Raw genomic sequence first — 17,461 nt, 5'->3', positions numbered from 1 at the left:
GGGTAAACAGGAAAAAATATCAACTTGAAAATTCACAGACAAACCTAGAGGGAATGATAAGTCCCTTTGTTTGATATAATGGCAAAAAGCAAGTGTTATCCAATATATTGATTCTGGCAAAGAAAAGACTAGAAAGGAAAGTCGCAGCTTCAAAAAGAACAAGGTAAGTTTGCTCAGAAAGTTATGTATAGGGCCAAGTTACAAAAATTATCTATGAATTTTTTTCTTAATGTTATGCTTATAAAAGTTTTATAATAATCACTACTAAATAAAAGGCCAATACTTTTTATAAGAATGCGGGTTTGCTGCGAGTATTCTTTCACACCTCCTCATCACTTCCCTGTGGCTACAGGGAGCTCCTACCTGCTGCTCCACCAGTGCCCAGGCACCTAGTCTCACCTGAGGGGCCAGTGCACCTCTTCTACGCAAACTGGCTGCTGGCTCCCCAGCTCACCCAGAGTAAAAGTCAGAAAGACTGAAAAGACTGCCTCCGGCCAGCCCGCAGCCCCAGCCTCCTCTCCGCCCACCCAGTCCCACAAGCCACGCTGGCCTTCCAGTTCCCTCTGCTACAACTCTCCTCCCCGTTTCTGCAAGACTCCTTCCTCCTGAAGCCTCGATTCAGGCGCCAGCTCCTCAGAGACACCTTACCTTACCCCCCTAGTTCAGTCACCGAAACCCTGCACCCCCATCCCTCCCTCTCCCCTCAGCCCCTCTTTTTACTTCTCCACCTTAGCACTCATCACTGCCTGAGGGCATGGGCTTTCCTCCTCACCGCTTATCTCCACACAACACCTCCTACACAGCTGTTCTGAAAGGGCAAACTTCAGTCTGTCTGACTAGCATCTACAGAAAGTGACAAACTGTGACCAAACTCAAAACCCTAAGTGGTGGTGCAGATACCAGCACATCCCAGAGACCCAAGGCCAGGCTCTGGCACAGCGCTGCTGGCTCTGGCACAGCGCTGCCACTTTAAGCAGTTAGTGTGAGAAACCAGCGTCTTACCTCCTGAGCAGAAAGGAAGTGCACGTGGAGTAGCTTCCTCTCACTGTCAACCAGAGGCAGAAACGTGATGGTGACATCGTCATCGGTGTTCAGGTTAGCACCAGCACCTCGGTTACCATAGCCATCATTTTCCATGGCAACCAAAGCAGAGAAGTGGCCCCTTGTATAGCCCAGAGCAATCGGACTTTTCCAACAAAAACTCTGTTCCCACAACAAAGGCAAATACACACCTGGAAAGAGGGAAGAAAATCACAATGGGATTTTCAGGATGTGACTGCAATGTGCCTTAAAATAATAAACAAGAAAGTTCCAAAATACTAATGATAATGGTTTACCTTGAAACCGAGTATATCCTAAAGTTTCTCCCCGAAAACTTTTATAATATTTTACTCCATAAACTATAATTGGTCGTCTAAGAATATGTGCAAGTACAAAAATGTGAGTCTGCTCCAAACTTGCTCCAGGCTGTACAGAACAAAACAAAAGAAAGAATTTCTCTTTAAAACATCCACTACCACCCTGGAAAACTGACACGTACAACAAAATGCTGCTCTCCTTCAGCACACGATCTCCATTCATTAAAAAAACAATACATGGTACTACTACTGTCAAGCTAAAGAATGATTCCTCAAATAGCAAAGTCCAATAAAAGAAATCTGCAAAGCTTACATACAGATGTCCTTCGCTATCCAAAACTCAAGAACTAAACAGATTTGGTTAACTACTGATCTGAGGAATAAGGGATTAAGACAACAAAGGAAGTTTTATTTATATAATTGCCTTCTGGTTAAGTTCCTCATGGAAGTACTACTTACAACAGGGTCCTCCCGAAGTGAAAAGATGCGCTTGACTGTCTCACAGGAATACAGCTTGCAAATGGCCACATCACCTAACACAAGAATACTCAACTGGTCTCCTTCCCTCAGCAGCAAATCCAGCAGCATCTTTACAGCAGGTACATGTCTCAGACGTGTACCCTGCCCAAAGGGGGAACCCTGCCCAAAGGGCCCAAAGACAGAGGGACTTCCCTCACACTGTACTAATGAATTACGGTGTTTTCTGCAAAGAAAAGAAGTGATTTGTTGTGCATATACATGAACTTTACAGTTCAGTATATTAATGAAGTGAAAGGTGCTCAGTCGTGTCCAATTCTTTGCAACCCCACGGACTGTATAGTCCATGGAGTTCTCCAGGCCAGAATACTGGAGTGGGTAGCCTTTCCCTTCTCCAGGGGATCTTCCCAACCCAGGGATCAAACCCAGGTCTCCCACATTGCAGGCAGATTCTTTACCAGCTGAGCCACAAGGGAAACCCAAGAATACTGGAGTGGGTAGCCTATCCCTTCTGCAGCGGATCTTCCCAACCCAGGAATCGAACTGGGGTCTCCGGCACTGCAGGCGGATTCTTTACCAACTGAGCTAAGAGGGAAGTATATTAATAACACTTCACAAAACTAGCATGTGTCTTGAGAGACAACTCAACACGTCTACACAAGGTCATTCCCAATCACTTCTGTCCATGGGACCTTCTCCTTGGCCTACCTCACGTGGACACAGCATCAACCAGGGAGCCCTATGAAAACCACAGCTTGATCCTCAGGGGCCTGACAGCGCACCACCAGCACAGGAGTGCCCATTATCAGTGAGTGATCTTGGACACAGAACAGGAGCTAACCCACAGGGGGGTAAAGCAGGCGTAAAGCCGCCTTTTTTTTTTTTTTTTTTTTAATATAGTTTATTTACAATGTTGTGCTAGTTTGTGCAGTAAAGTGAAACCTTTTATAGACAGACATACATCCACTCTTTCTTAGATTCTTTTCCTATAAAGATCATTACAGAGTTCCCTGTGCTGTACAGTAGGTCTTTAGTTATCAACTTTATATGTAGCAGTGCATGTATGTCAATCCCCCAAAGCTACCTCTCCTCGAGGACAACATAACTGAGGAGCAATCTGAGGATATATTTAAGAGGTTAAATCACCAAGTAAAACGTTTATTCTGACAGTTTTCTAGTCACTTAACACAGAAACATACTGCCCTCCCTGTTCGGCAGTGAGGCCTATGGTCACAGAGCCGATCAGCAGTCAGTGGAACCCGAGTCACCTGATGCCAAGTCCCCAACTCGCCTCTGTACCACTCTGCTCCAACGTGTTCTTATTGCAAACCAAGGCATGAAGAGCCGCTGCCTCACTTTTTTCAGAGAAGCAACATGCCTGGAAGCATTCTTACCTGACTAGCAAGAGACAGTATAAATGCCCAGTCTTCTTGCCACTGTTCTTCTCTCAAGGAAAAATGTAAACCAAAGCTCTGAGAATACCAGGACTCCCAATCTTTCCAACGTGTATAAAACCTAAAAAGCAACACAGTAAAAAAGAAGTCTTTCTATAAACAGTTATTTAATGTTCTCATCATTTATTTAACATAGTCTTTAAGCACTTCATATGCAGAGACTTAATAATTCATTTTACCTGGCTTGAAGTAAATTTTTCAAATTAAAGATGCCCCCATTCTGCTAGCAGACATTTTTTTTTTTTGCTAGCAGACATTTTTCAACAATCTTCAGACATAATCTGATTGACCACCCACCAAACGTTCATCCGAACTTCAAACACAAATGACAAGAACAGCTGATTCCAACTGTCTACTACTGGTTTACAAATGAAAAAGAAAAACACTCAAAATCATCTGAGAGTTTGGATAAAATCAAAGACACTTTACTCCATTAATGAATAGTATCCACTACTTGGTTACAGATTTAGAAATAGCCCATGTGTTTACGAGAATATCAAAATCACTTCCTTGAGATTTCATTACATAAAATTATTTGAATATCACATGATAATAAAAAAATGCAACTACAAAAATAATCCCCTCTTCATGCTTAATACCTCTCTAAATACTTCAGCCTAATAAATTACGAAGATTAAAACTCAAACTAGGCCACTGGTAGACTGAATTACTAAAACTAAACATTCTTTTTCTTTATAACATCAAGTATACAATTAAATAAAGCCAGATATAATTACATTGAAAACTGTGATCCACTGTCTTACAAACAAACCAGCAAAGGCCTCTGAAGACAGATTAACCAGTAACAGATTACAAACAGTTAACCAGTCTGTAACATTACAATCCTCTCACATGTAATGAACTATCAATCCCCAATATTTCTATGTACTTCAATTCTAGGTGAAAGAATCAAAAGATTAGAAAACATTCTCTCGCAACTGTTGAAAAGTTAAGGTATTAAATGTCTTAGTGTCACTCGTTTCTTTAACTTAGTGCAGGGTTTTATAAAAAGTAAATTAATGTTATTTTAGATTTAAAATAGAATGTTACAGAGGCTTAACTCTTGATTAGAAAAAACTTTTTTTCTATCTATAGTAACCACAGGTTTTTTCTTTATAATTCAGGAATGTAAGTTTCAATGCCAAATGTTTAAAAATAAAATATGGATATTCCTGTTAAAATACCTAAGATATACAGAAATATATTTTAATGCACAAATGACAAAATACATTGTTTTGATATCAGTTTGGGAGAATTATTCTGAAACAGAAAGTTATTACAAACTGAAAGATGTAAGTGGTAATAAATTTCTTGGTTAGTGCCTAAAATCATTTTAATATCGAGAGAGCTAAATTTGCCAGGAATCAAATGATGACTGCACTCAAAACTAAAGAAGACTGCAGAATAAAGGGGTTCAAAAATATATTTAAAAATCACACCCACCACACAAAGACCTGAACTGTCAATCTACCTGGCTCAGTCAAGGACACAAATCCGAACATGCGACTAAGTGAGACACCAATACAAGTTTGGCTTAACATTCAAAAGTCAATTTCAGGACGATAAGACTTAACACTCTATCTGGTAATACTCTCGAAATTAATCTCCACATTCAGTGCAATTTCTATCAAAACCCCAGAGGGCTTTTCTGCAGAAGCTAGAACCTAAAATTTACCTAGAAGTCCAAAGGGAACAGCAAAAAGAATCTGAAGAAAAGAAGGATAAATTTGGAAGACTTAAGATTCCTGATTTCAAAACCTACCACAAAACTATAATCATCAAGATAATCTAACACTGGCATAAAGACAGACATATAGATCAACAGGAAAAACCAAGAGTCCAGAAACAAATCTATTTTATGAAAATATTTTTCAACAAAAGTACCAAGTACTTGAGTGAAAAAAATAAAATAAATTTTAAAACTGTAAATAACTATAATAAATATGTTAAGGGCTCTCTAATGGAAAAAGACAGCATGCAAGAGCAGATGGGCAATTTAAACAGAGATGGAAATCCTAAGACAGAACCAAAATGAAATTCCAGAGAGCAAAATCACTAACAGAAATGAAAGTATTTTTGACAGCTTTATTAGTAGACTGGACTTGGCTAAAGAAAGAACCTCTTTAAGATACATCAATACAAAACTTCAAATCTAAAAAGAAAAGATAACATGGACAAAAAAACAGAAGAATAACTGTGGGACAACTAAAAAAGGTACAACATATAACATTACAGACAGTAAAGAGGGAGAAAAAAAGGAACAAGAAGAAATACTTGAAACAGTAAGGACTGAGAATTTCACCAAATTAATGTCAGACACCACACCACAGATTCAGGAAGCTCAGAGAAAACCAAGAAGGAAAATCGCCAGAAAAACCCCACCTAGGCATATCATATTCAAACGACAGAAAATTAAAGAAAAAAGTCCTGAAAGAAGACAGAGTATAAAAAACCCCTACCTATAGAAAAATAAAAGAATTATAACCAACTTCTCGGAAACCATGCATACAAGCAAGAAGAGAATAAAGTGAAATATTTTTTAAAGTTGAGAGAAAAAAAAACCACCAACCTAGAATTCTATACCCTGTGAAATTATCCTTCAAAAGTAAATGAGAGGACTTCTCTGGTGACACAGTGGGTAAGAATCCACCTGCCAATGCAGGAGACACAGGTCTGACCCCTGGTTAGGGAAGATCCCGCATGCCACAGGGCAACTGAGCCTGAGCACCACAAGTACTGAGCCTGTGCCCTAGAGCCACGAGCCACAACCACTGAGGCCCCTGCTCCCAGAGCCTGTGCCCCACAACAAGAGAAGCCGCCACAATGAGAAGCGCCTGTGCTGCAACAAAGAGGAGGCCCCCTCACCACAACTAGAGAAAGCCCGCATGTAGCAACAAACACCCAGGACAGTCAAAAATAAATCTTTCTTCTTTTAAGCTAAAATCCTTTTCAGACAAAAATGGAGGCAATTTGTTGCCAGAGACCTGCTTCATCAGAAATTTTGAACTACATAAAGGTCTTGATCTGCATCAAGAAATAATTGAAGATAAAATTAAAACTTTTTTTTACTCTTAATTGATTTCATGGGTATTATTCAAAATAATAGCAACAATATATTAAGTGTAAAACTTGATACATATAGAGGCACAATACTAAGCTACAAATCGTATTTCTAAAATAACTGATTTTTCCCATTTATATTACTCTCACTTGGCTCTCTATTTGGATTGACATGTCAATCAAAGATAAGTACGATATTCCATCATGAGCACCTGAGTCAGTTTAAATCCCAGGCAGTCAACAGAAAAGCACAGCTGCTATGACAAAATAAACGGCCTATCTTGACGTGACGGGGGAAGGGTTTAAATAAAATTACTTTCTCCATTCTCATTCAGATATTTTATACGATATAAGAGAATGTCTCATTCCACCTGATTTGGATTATAAGCAAAGGAAATCCTAGCCAAAAAAAAAAAGATTTAAAGGAGACTGCACAAGTGACATGCTGGCCTTCTCATTCTACCTTCTAATAGTAATAGCCATTTAAGATCCCAGTCAACAAACTGGTCACAACTCAAAATAGTCACCATTTTAATGCTTATTCAGTAAGGCTAATATATTTGACCCACGTCACCTAAGCTCTGAATCTATGGCAACACGTCCCCCCTCCCCATCTGATCGTCTTCATTCCCTCTCCATCCTATTTCCACCTCAAGATACTGAAATAGACATCTGTGTGATCACTATAACCCTTGCAGCTTCCTACCCCTTAACTGTAAAACATCAGGTTTGACCCTGTATGTAAAACATCAGGTTTGACCCTGTACGTAAAACATCAAGTTTGACCCTGTATGTAAAACATCAGGTTTGACCCTGTATGGCAGGGACTGGAAGAGGTGGTACCAAGAGAGCCATTATTTTCAGAAGCCTGTTCATATGCTGGCTGAAATACCCTTTCAGAACGAAGGCCTCCACTTCTGAAAGATCTGCCGCAACAGCCACTCACCGTGGCTGCACTCTTAAGACCAAAGTCTTCCCCACTCTACCAGCCATCGAGCCCAAACCTCAGATTGTGGCACTTACCTACTTTCACATTAAACTTTGAGACTTCAAGTGACTCAAAACTGGAATATCAGTCCTAACGTTAGTTACCACTGCTGAAATTTACAGTACACTTTCAACCTTACAACAAAGGCAGGATATTACCACCAGAGGAAAGACTCTAGGTTTGCCTGTTTTAAAGGACTTGCAAAATGGTAGATTTACCAAAATCCAGATCTAGCTTCTAGGCTATGCACACCCAAAACACAGATCCATCTTTCCAGGGCAGACACACATTAATCAAACCTACAAGGCAGACCTATAAAGCCACAGTACCCCAAACAACTATCATCCTCTCAGTGTGGGCAGGCCCACATAAACAGCCAGAGCACGAGGATGTTGTCTGATGAGCACACCACCCAATCCAGAGAGGTGAGACAGGACGGACACTTAATGGCATCAGGCTTACCTGGCCTGATGAATCCACACCACAAAAGGAGTGGTATTCCCCTCAATACCAAATCAATCCACAGCAGTCTCCCTCCTCTAAAGGGCACAAAGTCCTCTCCACTGGACCAAGGCTAAATGACTAAACCATCAGATAACTGAGTCCATGTAGGCTTTCTTATATGTGGTAATGAGGATGTGATTGGGTAGTAGAATATCTTTGTTCTTAAAAAATACAGGATAAAACACTGAAGGAGAAAGCATCAGGGTGTCTAAAACAAGTTGTTTCTGCATTAATATATAGAGATAATATATAGAGAGAACATACAGAAAAATGTTAACCATCAACAACTGATCAAGCCAATGAAGGAGATGCTGGGGTCCACCAGACTGATTTTAACTTTTCTGTGGATTTGAAAATTTGCAAAATTACAAAAATGTGGTCTTAAGAGTACCTGTCTCAGGAAGAAAAACGTGTAATACATAATCAATATAATATCTTAAACTTGAACAAAAATACGAAATAATAGCTACTTTAATATATGAGCAAAGACCTTCCTATATTTAATAAGACCACTACCACAAATTCAAATGTTTGTTTTAAAGCTTAGCAAATCATGTAAAAAACCACTGCAATGTTCAAAGCGTCTCAATGTCTAAAACCAAAGCTTCCCCCTCCCCCAGCTTCCATAAAAAAAACAACAGACAAAAAGCATCCAACCACTGTAAGGACAGGTTTCAGCTAGTGCTGTCTTGGATTTCAAAAGGGAAGGATGTCAGCTCACCAATGTGAACAGTCATGCAGGCTGTCATGCAGGGCTTTCCGAAGCACCGAGTCCTTGTCGTAAATGCCCCAGGTAGCTTGTAGTACTGAATCAAGTAAGCAGTCTCCTGCAGTCCGGTTCCAAAGTGCATACAGTCGACTGTCCAAACGTGTAGCCAATTCCAAAGACCAGTTTATAATTGGAGATTCTTCTTCTAACTCTATATGAGGAATTTAACATATTCATATAAAACATCAATAAAGGAAACTGAAGATGATTCAAAGAAATGGAAAGATAGCCCATGCTCTTAAGACTCGAAGAATTAATATTCTTAAAATGGCCATACTACCTAAAGCAACCTATAGATTTAACGCAATTCCTATGAAACTACCCAAGACATCTTTCACAGAACTAGAATAAATAATCCTAAAATTTATATGGAACCATAAAAGATCCAGAATTGCCAAGGCACTCCTGAGAAAAAAAAACAAAGCAAAGGCTTCCTTGGTGTCTCAGTGGTAAAGAATCTGCCTGCCGATGCAGCAGACGTGGGTTCAACCCCTGATCTGGGAAGATCCCACATGCCGTGGAGCGACTACGCCCGTGCACCACGACTATTGAGCATGTCTGCGCTCTAAAGCCCAGGAGCTACAACCACTGAGCCCACGTGCCGCAGCCAGAGCCCACGCTCCACGAGAGAAGCCACCGCAACAAGTCCACACACCACGACTAGAGAGTAGCCCCTGCTCTCCACTAGAGAAAGGCCCACACAGCTACGAAGACCCAGCATGGCCAGAAAAGAAATACAATTTTTAAAAAGAAAAAGGAGGAGGTCCAACCCTCCCAAACTTCAGATAAGACTGTAAAGCTACAGTAATCAAAACACCATGGTATTCACACACAAAAAAGACACATAGCTCAGTGGAACAAAACAGCCCAGAAATAAACTCACACACCTATGGCCAATTATCTTCCACAAAGGAGGTAAGACTATACAATGGGAAAAAAGCCTCTTCAACAAGCAGTGTTGAACAGCTTCATGTAAATCAATAAAGTTAGAACACATCTTCACAACAAATACAAAAATATGCTCAAAATGACTTAAAGATTTAAATATATGACATGATATCATAGAACTCCTAGAGAAGAACAAAGGCAAAACATTCTCTGACATAAACTGTACTAATATTTTCTTAGGTCAGTCTTCCAAGGCAATAGAAAAAACCAAAATAAACAAATGAGACCTAATCGAACTTAAAAGCTTTTGCACAGCAAAGGACACCATAAACAAAAAGAGATGACAATGTTTGGAAGGGAGAAAATATCTGCAAACAGTGCCACCAAAAAAGGGCTTAACTTCTAAAATATACAAACAGCTCTCATGTAACACAACCACAGAAAAACCACCCAACTAAAAAATGGGCAAAAAGACCTAACCAGGCATTTCTCCAAAGACATACAGATGTCCAAAAGGCACATGAAAAGATACTTAACAACGCTAATTACTAGAATTATGCAAATCAAAACTACAATGAAATACCAGCTCACACTGGTCAGAGTGATAATCATTTAAAAGTATACAAATACACCCTGGAGAGGGTGTAGAGAAAAGGAAACACCCTCGTGCACTACCGGTGCAGCCAATATGGAAAACAGTATGGAGGTTCTTGAAAAAATTTTTTAAAATAGAGCTGCCATATGATTCAGCAATCCCACTCCTGGGCAGATACCTGGACAAAACCGTAACTGAAATAAACAAACACTCCTCCTATGTTCATAGCAACCCTATTCACGATAACCAAGACATGGACACAACCGAAATGTCCCTTGAGAGATGAGTGGATGAAAACACATGGTGCACAGACACAATGGAACACTACTCAGCCAAAAACAGAACGAGATCATGCCAGTCGCAGCAACACAGACGGCCTAGAGATCACCATACCAAGCGAAGTCAGGAAGACAAATACCATCTGACATCACTTAGAATGTGGAAGCTAAAACATGACATAAATGAAATTCTCCAGGCAACAGATTCACAGACGCAGAGAATAGACTTGTGGCCAAGACTGGGGGGGGATGGAGTGGAAGTTTGGGGTTAGCAGATGGAAACTAATATATATGAAACAGATAAATAAGATCCTATTATACAGCATAGGGAACGTATTCAATTATCTTGTGACAAACCATAATGGAAAAGACTATAAAAAAGAACATATGTTGAAGTATAATAGAATCACTTCGCTATACAGCAGAAGAAATTAACACAATATTGTAAGTCAACTACAATATAAATAAAGACGCAAGTAAGTAAATAAATGTAACATGTTCAGTTTCATTCTTCTGCAATTTAGAAATACTCTATTTGGAAGAAAGAAAGTGAAGTCACTCAGTCACGTCCAACTCTTTGTGACCCTGTGGACTGTAGCCTACCAGGCTCCTCAGTCCATGGGATTTTCCAGGCAAGAATACTGGACTGGGTTACCATTTCCTTCTCCAGGGGATCTTCCTGACCCAGGGATTGAACCTGGGTCTCCCACACTGCAGGCAGACACTTTACCGTCTGCACCACCAGGGAAGCCCTTGGAAGAAAGAAACTATTCTCTGAAGTGTTAAAAAATGTATATGTAATATACTAATAAACAGCTAGAAATTCTGATCAATTGAAATATAAATCTTTTTAAGTAATGGAAACATCTTGAGGCCCTAGAATAATTTATTTAATTTTTAAATTCTTTATAATTTATTTTCTTAAAATGTTTATTATGAAAAAATACTCATCCTAGAATAGGAAACACAAAACCAAGATTTTAGAACTTTCATAGCTTTATTCACTCTACCACAGTTATGAGCTGTGAATGAGCTGTTTTAAGAGCATAATACTGTTCTTAAGGACTTTATACATTTTCAGTTTAAAGTAGAAATAAAATATGATGACTATACACCAAACTACTCCAAAGCTTACAAAGCAGAGCAAAACATTTATTGAAATCACTAAAAATTAAATTATACTCATTAGTTTCATGCTTACCTTTTTGAACATCTCTATCGAGCACCTCATCAAATAATTTTTCTTGGACTGTTGGAGGCAAGTCTTCAATATCTACAAAGAAAAACCTTGTCTTAAAAAAATCTTTAAATGCCTCATAACTTAAAAAATTTGATGCCAATATCTAACAGTAACTTCCTCTAAAATAAGTCCCTTTCCACTGAAGACTGTCAAGCAGCGTCTTTTAAAAAAACATGCATGTATCTCATGAGTTGTGTATATGAGGTGCAGAATAGTTCCTTTCTGTACTTCATTGTCAAAACAGTGATCTATCTACAAATAGTAAGACGAAAAGCATCTGAACCAGTAATAATAATCAGCTATTATCAAAAAGACAAGAGATAACAAATACAGACAAGAACGCAGAGAAAAGGGAACCCCTGTGCACCACTGGTGGGAATGTAAACTGGAGAAGGGCTTCCACTATGGAAAACGTTATGGAGGATCCTCAAAAACATAAAACTATCAAAAATGATCCAGCGATCTCACTTCTGGGTATGCAGACAATAGAGATGACAAACCTGTATCCCCACGCTGGCTGCAATGTTACTCGAAATAGCCAACATACGAAAACAATCGAAGTGTCTATCAATGGTGAATAAATGTAAAGTAGATGGGTTACCAAACCATGAGAAAGCAAGCATCGTGCCATCTGCAACACACAGAAGGGCCTTGGAGATGCTATGCTAAGCGAAATAAGTTCAACAGAAGAAGACAAATACTGCTTGGCATCACTTATATACGGATCTTAAAAAAAAAAACAGATGGGGAGAAACTGGTGAAAGTACAAACTATAAGCCATAAGATGAAGAAGGATGGGATTTAATGTAAAGCGTAGTGATGATAATCAGTAACACTGTATTGTACACTTGAAATTCTCTAAGAGAACAAAACATAAATGTTTTCACCCAAAATATAAATAGATAAATACAAGGCGAGGTAATAAGTGTGTTAACTAACTAGACTGGGTGGGGGTCGGGGGGGATCCTTTCATAATTTATGTGTGAATCAAATCACCATGGAATTCTCTAGGCAGAATACTGGAGTGGGTAGGTCTTCCCTTCTCCAGGGGATCTTCCCAACCCAGGGATCAAACCCAGGTCTCCAGCATTGCAGGCAGATTCTTTACCAGCCAAGCCACAAGGGAAGCCCAAGAATACTGGAGTGGGTAGCCTATCCCTTCTCCAGCGGATCTTCCTGACCAGGAACCACATTGCAGGCGGATTCTTTACCAACTGAGCTATCAGGGAAGCCCCAAATCACCACAATGTACATCTTAAAATCTTATAATTTTCTGTTAATGACAACTTAATATAGCTGAAATTAAAGGAAAAACAAAAAACAAAACAGAAGAAGAACAGAGGTCTCTGATACTCAGCTTAAAATAACAACAGACAAATTCTGTCTGTTTTCTGCCGCCCCACCTCCGCCACGCTCAATCTCTGCTCAGAACTGTTTTTGCAGACTTTAGAATCTTCTTACCAAAGTCAATGAACCATTCCTTTTGGCACACAAATTTGTTTTTATCACCTTCCTGAAATTTTCTATGCTCTATTCAGTTTACTAATTGAGTAGTCTAGAATAAAAAGCATGATTACCCTTACAACATTTTTTTAAACTACAGAACTATTTTCAATTCAAAATAAAATCTAATCACTCAGTGTAATAAGTTTAAATATATATAGAGTGCATTTGAAATGAAATTTGTCTAATTTTGTAAGGCTTGGTTGTAATTTCCTATCATTTTGTAAATACCTCTGCTCACATCTTAATATAAGCTTAAAATAGAAAGCTCAGAACACTCAAAACCAAAATCTAAGTTTTACTTAGAAACTTTAGGTGTTCAGTGTATTCATTCAGTGTCAACTGAGAAAAAACAACCTGGAAAACATTTCCACTTGTCATGGAACTGGAAAATATAAAGTTGCTTCACAAATATAGTAGAAATTAACATAATGAGCGAAGTAAAGCAATGACGCTTTCAAAAGAATGCCAGTCTCTTTGATTCAAATAATTTGTATCTACCCATCAAAAACCCATGTTCTGATCTTATCTCCTAATATCAGGTAACCAATAGTTATCTAATTTAAAAATAATAAACACATGTGAAAAGAAAAAGAAAAAACCTGATTCATAACACTCTAAAAAACAGAAAAAAAGAAGTGGATAAAACAGATTCTTAAAAATATCTGAGGCACACAAAGAAGTCAGTTATTACCAGCTGCTGTCTTCCTCTCAGCTCTATACCATTAGTTTATAAATGGCCTATACAGTGATTACTTTCAGTAAAACAGGACAGTCAAGTTGATAGCCACTAATAGTGGCTATCTGTTTTCTAACAGAATCATTTTCATTCAGACATTGAAAGAATATAATAAAGCGGAAGTCTGTTTTCACAAAGAGACTTGGAGTTACCTGCTGGCAATGTAAATGTTACAAGGTCAGTTAGGAAATAGCAAGCAAAGTCCCCCTTTCTCTGGTGAAGAGAGGCAGCGATCTCACGACGGATCTGCTCTGTCAGTTCAGGACACACCATTGCAGGAATACACTTTGCAGCTTGTTGAGACACCTTAAATACAAAAGACACTTTCCTCTACATCTCATTCATCATCACTGGAAGCAGAAATCAACAGCATTAAAAAGAAATTACCGAAACTTCCCAGTAACTTAAGGTGTTTTTATTTTAAATATATGAGATATTGGTGTTAAGTCCTCAACAGTATATATCAGTACAACTTTCCTGGGAAACAGTGATAAAAATGCTTTACCCTCTCGATTCAGTAATTCAGTAATTTTTAGTGGCATTTATCCCAAGGAAATATACAAACAAGCATATAAAAATGTATGTAACACAGAGCTGTTCACAAAGGTTCATCACAGGAGAGGGAATGAGTACAGAAAGCAAAGTTAAGAATAACCATCAGGCCCTTAATAAAAACATTCTTAAACAGGGAATGCCAGCTCACAGAGAAAGAGGAAAGTAGAAGCAGGATCTTAGTTCCCCAACCAGGGATCAAACCCACACTGCTTGCAGGGGAAGCATCTTAACCACTGGACCATCAGGGAAGTCCCTATAATTTTGTATTTTTTAAAAAGCAGCTGGCTTCCCCAAGTGTAGAGCAGACAACAAAGCTCTGAAGTAGTACAACTCAACAGGAATGAAACCTGAGCAAGAACTTTCCTGTCCTTTTAAAAATGATGAACAACAACAAAGGATGAAAAAACATTATCTTACATTTAAGTTGTCTTCCTCTGTGGAGCTCAAGAAATCTATACACAGAGAATCCTGAAACCCAAGGTGAGGATCCATCTACTCGAGAGGAAATGAGTCTGCTGTGACCCTCCACTCTGTCACTACAGCTGCAGCCACTAACCTGGGCGACCTTCATGAACAGACTTCCAGTCACAAGTGGGGCTTGGAGCAGCAGATCTTCCAATAAAGCCACACACAAAGTTTTATGACACTGCCATCTACATAACATACGTGGACACACTTAATTGTAATGACTACTGAGGTAAGTGAACAGTGTTTCAAACACCCTGTATACTCATGACAACCATCAGACACCCCCTTCTAAAAATCCTTGCATGAAAATTCAGTTCTAAACATTACTGGCCAGGATTAACACTGACGGTGAAGTTGTCACCACACCTGAACTCCACAAGCCCAACCTAAGCAACAAATTGTGGAAAAATATTAAATATTTTCAGAATATAACTATTTCTCAAATAACAGCATTAAAATGGATCTCAAAAAAGTAAACTCAAAAATAGCTTTTTCGAAACTGCTAACCCTTAGTCCCTTTGCAAAATCCTGGGGAGATTTTGAACACTGAACACCTCAAAAGAAACCTTAGAACTAGTGACTGACTGCTAAACCTCTCCTCCCGCCACCATCCTTAAGCGCTTGCCCCTGAACCCTGCCCCTTATCTCCCAGCCTCTTCAGCCTCATGACTCTCCATCAGCTCCTTAGCCTACTTGCTAATTTAGGGCCCATGAACTTGGGAAGGGTCCATGAACTAGAACAGGAAGTTCAATTTAATTTAAATCCTTCATTTCATTTGCCTACATTTAAAATGCATGTTCTTATACATCACAAATTTAATATTCTGACAACTATATGTTTCATTGTAACTGATTTCCTTTGCAAATCTATTTTCTGTTTTATATATTTAAAAACAACAGTTTGAAAAGCAGTCCATTTATTCCACCAGACTACAAACAGGGCTCACGGTTTAAAATCCCATTAAGTAAGCCCCCAGCCCCAGACACACATTCCCAAAATGTAACGCTCTCCTGTTCTTAACCCCGAAGGCCCTGGCTGGCTCCATGCCCCGTCTGCAGACACAGCCCTCAGCCCAGACTCATGCTCCCCCATCCCAGTCTCCCTACTGACCCCTTCAATTCTGTCCTGTGGAGTGCACACACCACGGAGACTAAATTCCACCACCGACTCCGTTCTTTCCCGAAAACAAGCATCCTCTCCACCTCCCCCATGGTGTGTGCCAGGGCTGGTCCATGTGTACCACAGAATATGGCAGAAATGATGGAGTATCACTTCCTACATTAGGCTATACAGAAAAGACACTGTGGTTTCCACCTCACTCACTCTCTCACACTCCCCCTCTCTTCCTCATGTTCTCTCGGTTCACTTGCTCAAGGAAAGACCAGCCAGCACGTGACACGAAACCCTACGGACAGGCCCACAGGACAGGCCCACAGGACAAGGACCTGAAGCCTCCTGCCAACACCCACATGAGTGTACTTAGAACCACAGCCTCTAGCCCCAGTCGAGCCTCTTGACAACAGTAGCCCTGGCAATTTGGAACCTCATGAGACCTTGAGCCAAAATCAGCTAAGCTGCTCCTGGATTCCTTACTCTCAGAAACTGTGATAACAAGTGTTTGTTGTGGTAAGCTGCTAAGTTTTGAGGGGATCTGTTACCCAGCTGTAAATAAATACACTGGGGTTCTACTGTCTTCCCACTGTGAGTCCTCGGAATGCTCTTAGGAGGCTGATGGCTTACACTAGTCCCTCCAGAACCTTCTCAGAGACCTCTACCAGCCAGAAGGGAACCCACTGCTGCTGCTGCTGCTTAGTTGCCAAGTTGTGTCCGATTCTTTGCAATCCCACGGACTGTAGCCCACCAGGCTCCTCTGTCCTTGGGATTCTCCAGGCGAGAATATTGGAGTGGGTTGCCATTCCCTTCTCCAGGGGGTCTTCCCAACCTGGGGATCAAACTCGGGTCTCCTGCATTAAAGGCAGATTCTTCGCCATCTGAGCCGCCAGGGAAGCCCTGTCTTCAGTAAGCCTGCCCTTTGCTTTCAGCATGACTGTCTCTCAAGCCCTACCCTGCCCCTGGTTTAACTGGACTCTTAGAAACTAAACACAATGGCGAGCGGTCTCAATCATGCCTCTACCTAACATTCATATTTCTTAACCACTCCTCCCACTTTATGCTCTGTGCATAAATGTTTCCAGATACTGGAGAGCTCAAATACGCAAACAAGCATACACAGAAGGAGTATACTGACCACAATGGATCTGAATCAACAACTAATCAAACACTCTGCACTTTTAAGCTATTTCTCTTATTTAAAAAAAAGCCTGGATGATACAGTCACATCCTAATTAATTCATTCCAACCTCTGTTACTTGTAACATCTACCCAGTTACCTAATCTAGAAACCCAAAAGCCACTTTGACGCCCACCCACCATTACTCCCCACAGCCAGTCCATCCACTTAACTCGGCTGGCATCTTCAGCATCTCTCTCAAACCGGCCACTGCCATCACTGTCCCAGCGGAATTCCTGCCAGCATCACGGCAGTGTCCTACCCAGGCTCGCCCCTCTCAAATTCCAGTGGCCA

General features: G+C 40.0%; 1 protein-coding gene across 4 annotated transcripts in view; it reads right to left on the bottom strand.

The window, feature by feature from the left end:
* ZRANB1 (zinc finger RANBP2-type containing 1) overlaps positions 1-17,461 on the bottom strand; it is a 70,270-nt gene that overhangs the window by 3,300 nt on the left and 49,509 nt on the right. For all 4 annotated transcript variants that reach the window (XM_042238529.2, XM_027960504.3, XM_042238530.2 and 1 more), the window contains 6 exons: positions 14,006-14,159; positions 11,573-11,644; positions 8,563-8,761; positions 3,230-3,350; positions 1,338-1,467; positions 1,003-1,232 (listed from right to left, as the gene is read on the bottom strand). In XM_042238529.2, the coding sequence (XP_042094463.1) occupies positions 1,003-1,232; positions 1,338-1,467; positions 3,230-3,350; positions 8,563-8,761; positions 11,573-11,644; positions 14,006-14,159 (906 nt within the window). The remainder of the gene's footprint in view (positions 1-1,002; positions 1,233-1,337; positions 1,468-3,229; positions 3,351-8,562; positions 8,762-11,572; positions 11,645-14,005; positions 14,160-17,461) is intronic.

Source organism: Ovis aries, chromosome 22 (genome assembly GCF_016772045.2).
Source record: "Ovis aries strain OAR_USU_Benz2616 breed Rambouillet chromosome 22, ARS-UI_Ramb_v3.0, whole genome shotgun sequence".
NCBI classification, from domain to species: domain Eukaryota; kingdom Metazoa; phylum Chordata; class Mammalia; order Artiodactyla; family Bovidae; genus Ovis; species Ovis aries.
Note: the sequence above shows the minus strand (reverse complement) of the source record. Positions and strands in the feature narration are given on the sequence as shown.